General features: G+C 45.2%; 1 protein-coding gene across 2 annotated transcripts in view; it reads right to left on the bottom strand.

The window, feature by feature from the left end:
* Nucleotides 1–5,638, bottom strand: part of Tuft1 (tuftelin 1) — a 48,757-nt gene that overhangs the window by 26,716 nt on the left and 16,403 nt on the right. The window contains exons 2-3 of one of the 2 annotated variants that reach the window (XM_021157898.1): nt 723–797; nt 254–355 (exon numbers count right to left, since the gene is read on the bottom strand). In XM_021157898.1, coding sequence (XP_021013557.1) covers nt 254–355; nt 723–797 — 177 coding nt within the window. The remainder of the gene's footprint in view (nt 1–253; nt 356–722; nt 798–5,638) is intronic. The other variant, XM_029474773.1, reaches the window with a different exon arrangement.

Here is a 5,638-nt window from a genome sequence, read left to right on the forward strand (position 1 = left end):
TTCATTCCCATGCCTGGGTCCAGGTTCCGCCAAAGCCATTCACTACAGGTTCTGGACTTCGGGTATTAAAATCCCTGAAGCTGAGCAGGAGCTAGCGAGCGGGCGCGCGCGCGCACACACACACCCACACACACACCCACACCCACACCCACACACACTCTTTTCCACCTACAAGCTCTCCGTCAATGAGCAGCTCCCTTTGTGTACCTGCAGGGGTAAAGTAGAAAGAAAAAGAAGGGTGGGCTGAGCTCACCTTAATGATCTCTTCATGGCCATCATGGGACTCCACCAGTTCTGAAGCCAGAGAATGACCTGAGGAGTGGCCAGACACCATGGCATAGGTCTTCCTGCCCACCTGCCAGAGAGACAGAGAGAAGTCTCAGAAACCACACAGCAACAAGGATCTCCTGCCCTGACCCACACCTCAAGACCTACAAGAAGCTTCAGTCTGACTTCTTTCCCCTCCAAGAGCAGCCACACAGCAACAAGGACTCAGGACAAGGAACGTTAGTAGAAAACTTGGGATAGCTTTCATTTTAGTGTGGCGGGGGGGTGTCTCCCACTTCCCAAAGCAGGAGGCTGAGCTAGCTGGGCGTGTCTGAAAGGAGATGCTCTTGGGCTTGCAGCAACAGAGGTGGCTCCAGGCAACACTAAGGTGAGGGACCAGCAGCAAGAAAGAACTGGCTGAGAGGAGGCCTTGCCCCCAACAGACACCTTGATACCTTCTGGGCTATGTGCTCAAGTTCATCTCCTGTCGGTTCACTCTGGAGAGTCAGCCTGAGAATGTCCACGCTGCCCTAGTAATGACAACAACAGCAACAGTGACCCCTTACCTTTCAAGCCCACAACAACAACCGGCCAGAGTGTTCTTTCCAGCAGGCCTGTCTCTCCCTATTCAAAGGCAGTCCCAGAGAAGCATTCTCAGATCACCCAATGTCAGGTCACCCTGGATGTTAGGTCTCTAGCAGGCCTCTGTCCACACACCTGAGAATGACTCTACAAGCCTATGGCTCCATGTAGCTCCTGGACATACCTTGATTCTCAGATCACAGGAACACAGGGAACAAATTACTCTTCCTCAGACAGTGGAGAAATTATCCCTGGACTGCTAGCTCCAAGTCAGTCATTTTTTTGTTTGGCGCCTGGGCTCATGTTGCCCAAGACAGCCCTGAACTGCTGATTTTCCTGTCCTGCTTGGCCAGTGCTGAGACTGCAGGTGTACACTAACATACTTGGCTCTTAACACCAGAGTTTCTACTCCTGACAACAGCTAGCAAGTGTTTGAAACCTAGGATAACCCTTAGAACCAAACAATAGTATACCTAAATTCCAAGTTGGGAATGGAGACACACAACACACACAGATACACACACACATACCTAGGATTTTAGCATTTAACAGGCTGAGGCAGGAAGATCATCGATTCAAGGCCAGCCTGGAGTAACACAACTGAGACGTGTTCAAAAAGACAAAACAAGCCAAAGGCAAACAAAGAAACAAAAACCTGAATCCAACTGAGCCTCTATTAGGAATATGGAAGTTGTCCAGATTACAGAAGGCAAGATAATGGGTATGATTCTGAGATTGCCTTATTTCACAGGATAAAGGAGAGTTTCTTTCCTAACTCACAGAAGATTAAACACCTGTAGGGACAACTGAAACCTCAGAGAAGAAAACAAACATGAGAGAAAAGTAGGCTAGGGATTTAAGATGCACAGAGGGACTGAGACATTCTGAGCCTCAATTCCAATGGAAAAAAAACCTAAGGGCTTGAACGGTCAAAGTGTGATGGCGTGAGCATCAGTCGTGATAGTGAGAGCATGGGAGGAAGAGCTAGAACCCAGACTGCTTGTCCATGGTAGCGCTCTACCACTTGACTACACCCCAAACCGCAGGAGACGGGTGTGCTGGGCATCCAGGGATGAAAGCATCCTTGAACTAATGTCGGTGGCACAAGCAAGTAGATCTACATAGAAAGTTCCAGGCCACAACCACAAAGCTAGCTGGAGTAGACAATATCTCAAAATAAATAAATTAAATAAATAAATAAAAATAAAAGGTATTTTAAGAAGAGAGAAACAGATTGGCAAACCGAGTAAGATTAACCAGCATGGCTCTTGTCCCTAAGCATGATGACCTAACTCAATCCCCATGACCTCCACGGTAAAAGGACAGAACCAATTCCTGCAAATTCTCCTCTGACCACCATGCATCAGCATACTCTCCCTTACAAACACACTAAAACCAAAAAAGATTAGCAGAGTAGATTAGTGTGTGTGTGTCTGCACTTGAGTAGATGTGTGTGTGTATATGTGTGTATGCATTTGAGTAATTATAGTGTATGTGTGTGCATTTGAAAGCTCAAGGTCAATGTCAGGTAATTTCCTCAACTGCTGCCCACCCCTGGTGTTTTGGCACAGTCTCACTATGTAGCCCCAGCTGTCCTGAAACTCACTATTTAGAGCAGGCTGTCCTTGAAGTCCTGAGTCCCCCTTAATTTTTGAGACAAGGGGAACTCAGTGACCCTGGAGCTCACCGATTTGGCTAGGTTGGAAAGCCAGCAGAACACCTCCAGATCCTCCTGCCCCCGACTCTAGCACTGAGATCACAGGCATGGACCGCCATCCAGAATCAAACTCGGGGTCTCCTGACTGCATGGCATGCAGGTCTCCCCTGCTCCAGGAGGGACTTTTTGTTTGTTTTGTTTTAATTTTTTTTTTAATTTTATGTGTATGAGTGCTTTTCTTGCACATGAGCATGTGTACCATCTGTGTGCAGTGGCCTTGGAGGCCAGAAGAGGGCATCAAATCACTTGGAATTGAAGTTACAGACAGTTGTGAGTCAGCATGTGGGTACTGGGAACCAAATCCAGGTCCTCTGCAAGAGCAGCCAGTGCTCTCCAACTCTAGCATCTCTCCAGCCTCCCTGCCACAGGTTTTCTAAAGTGACACATTCTCACCAACAATGATAACCATGAGAGGCAGGGCATATTCTGATTAGCATTAGCATATGATTAGCTGATTATCATTTCACACTATTCACATACATACAATTGTATCTGTCTTTTAGAAAAACATAGTATGTCAGGTGTGGTAGCACTTGCCTTTTTGAGACAAATTCTTATTATGTAGCCTAGAACTTGTTGTGCAGACCAGGCTGGCCTTGAACTCACAGAGAGCTGCCTGTCTTTGTGCTAGGATTAGAGGCACGCACCACCAGTCTCAGTCAAGGGAATTAAGACAATTCTTTGATACACATTCATCTTATCAGTTAGTAAAGAGAAAGGCAGACTTATAAACTGCAATGGCTGGTTTTAGTTGTCAGCTTGACACAATCTAGAACACCCGGGAAAGGATAACAATGAGAAATTGTCTAGATTAAATGGTGGCATACACCTTTACTCAAAGAGTTCAGGATGTAAAGGCAGGAGAATTGGAGGCCAGTCTGGTTTACACCTACAGGACCACTTGGTAGAATGCTTGACAAGGATGGGTGAAGTCCCAGGTTCAGTTCTCAGCATTACATAAAACCTGGCATGGTGAAGCATACCTGCAATCCTTGCATCTGAGTAGCAGAGGCAGGAGGATCATAAGTTTGAGTCTGGACTATACAGTAAAATCTTGCTTCAAAGCTATCCCCCACCTGTAAGATTGTTGGGAACTATTAAGACAACACAATTGTCCTGATCTCTGAATTGGGCCTCTCCCCCCCCCCCGAGAAGAAAAGGGGGTCAAAAGCGGGCCACAGACGCATTGCTCTGAGAACAACCACAGAATGTTCCAGCCCTAAGTCAGCGCCGAATGTCCTGACCACAAGATGTACCCTGATACCACCAAGTTCCTGCCTCTCCGTGTAGTCGCCAAAAGAAAAATTTCCGCTGACCCATCCCTCCTGCTGAGAAGTACTTCCTCCTTNGNTTGTGCATTTCCACTGCCCCATTCCTCCTGCTGAGAAGTACTTCCTCCTTTGCTTGTGCATTTCTGCTGCCCCATCCCTCCTGCTGAGAAGTACTTCCTCCTTTGCTTGTGCATTTCCNNTGCCCCATTCCTCCTGCTGAGAAGTACTTCCCCTTTTGCTCGTGCATTTAATAAGCCTTGAGCCTTGCTGAATATAGTGACACCTTGATGCTACTCAGACTGCTTCCATGTGTTGTTCTTGCACTTGGTGTCCATCTCTCCCTCCCCCCATTTGGTTCTTAGGAGAAGGTCCCCTCAAGACCCTCGAATAACTGGACCTGCTAGACGGGTCACAAGATAATGAAACAAATATTTCTAAAAATCCCTGTAGCTATCAAAAGAATAAAGAAATACTACGAACAACTTTGAGCATAAATTTGATCATTTAGATTAAATGAACCAATTCCTAAAAATGAGAGAGAAAACAACAAATTAAAACCTCTACCACTATGAGCCACTGAATCCAAAATGAATGTGAGACTATAGCTCCTGAGAACACAAGGATATAATCTGAACTCTCACAGCAGAACTAACTCTCCAGGCCTGAGGAGTTTTCTCCACTCTATCAGCTCACAGACTGTTGAGGAAGTAGTGCCAATTCCATCCAGTCCCACCCAGTCAGCCGATGACAGTGCATTCACTTGATGTTACATGTATCGTGTTCTGCCTGCCCCTACATCTGTCTACCATGTGCATACATGATAACCAAGGAAGCCAGGATAGTTCACCACCATGCGGGTGTTGGGAGTTAAACCCAGGTCCTCTGGAAGAGCAGTGCTCTGGCAGCTGAGTCATCTCTCTAGCCCTGGGAACTGTTAAATTTGTAAATCCATTATGTTAGAACATTATTCAGCAATAAAAAGAAACAAATACTGATAAATGTTCTAGAAATCTCTAGAAAATTACAAGTAGGAAAAAATGTTTTTAAAAAGGTAGATGCCATACAAGTTCATTTATGTATTATTCTTGAATGAATGAGAAAAAAAAAATGGAGGCACCCTCTTCTTGTAACAGCCTGTGGTAACCTGTTGAAAATGGTTTACTACCCTCTAGATCCAGAAATCCCTAAAAAGTTATTCAAATCAAATGGTTTAAGTCTTTGTGTTCACTTTAAGAATACTGAACCTGTCCAGACCATCCAAAGTTTGCATATCAAAAGGCCAGGGGAAACCATGAAGTATCTAGCTAAAAGGTTCACTTTAAAGGAGCCATGTCTGCCACTCTGACCTTACACTGCTGGTGTCAGTGGATGTGCCCAGGCCACAGTGGAGCTGGACAGGTTTGGTTGCTAAAAACACTGCTAAAGTTGTGTTGCACATGCTTAAAAATGTAGGAAGTAATGCTCAACTTAAAGGTTTAGCTGTGGATTCTCCAGTCACTAAACACAGCCAAGTGAACAAAGCACCCAGTATCAGAACTCAGGATCATATTAATCCATATATGAGTTGCCCTGCCACATGGAGTTGACCACCACTGATCAGGAACAAACTTTCTAAGCCATAAGAGGAGACTGCACAGAAGAAAAAGACTTACTGTCTAGGAATAGATTTAGCACAAAATAAATGTGAAAGAAAGAAAGAAAGAAAGAAAGAAAGAAAGAAAGAAAGAAAGAAAGGGAGAGAGAGAGAGAGAGAGAAAGAAAGAAAGAAAGAAAGAGAGAGAGAGAGAGAGAGAGAGAAAGA

Source organism: Mus caroli, chromosome 3, assembly GCF_900094665.2.
Source record: "Mus caroli chromosome 3, CAROLI_EIJ_v1.1, whole genome shotgun sequence".
NCBI classification, from domain to species: domain Eukaryota; kingdom Metazoa; phylum Chordata; class Mammalia; order Rodentia; family Muridae; genus Mus; species Mus caroli.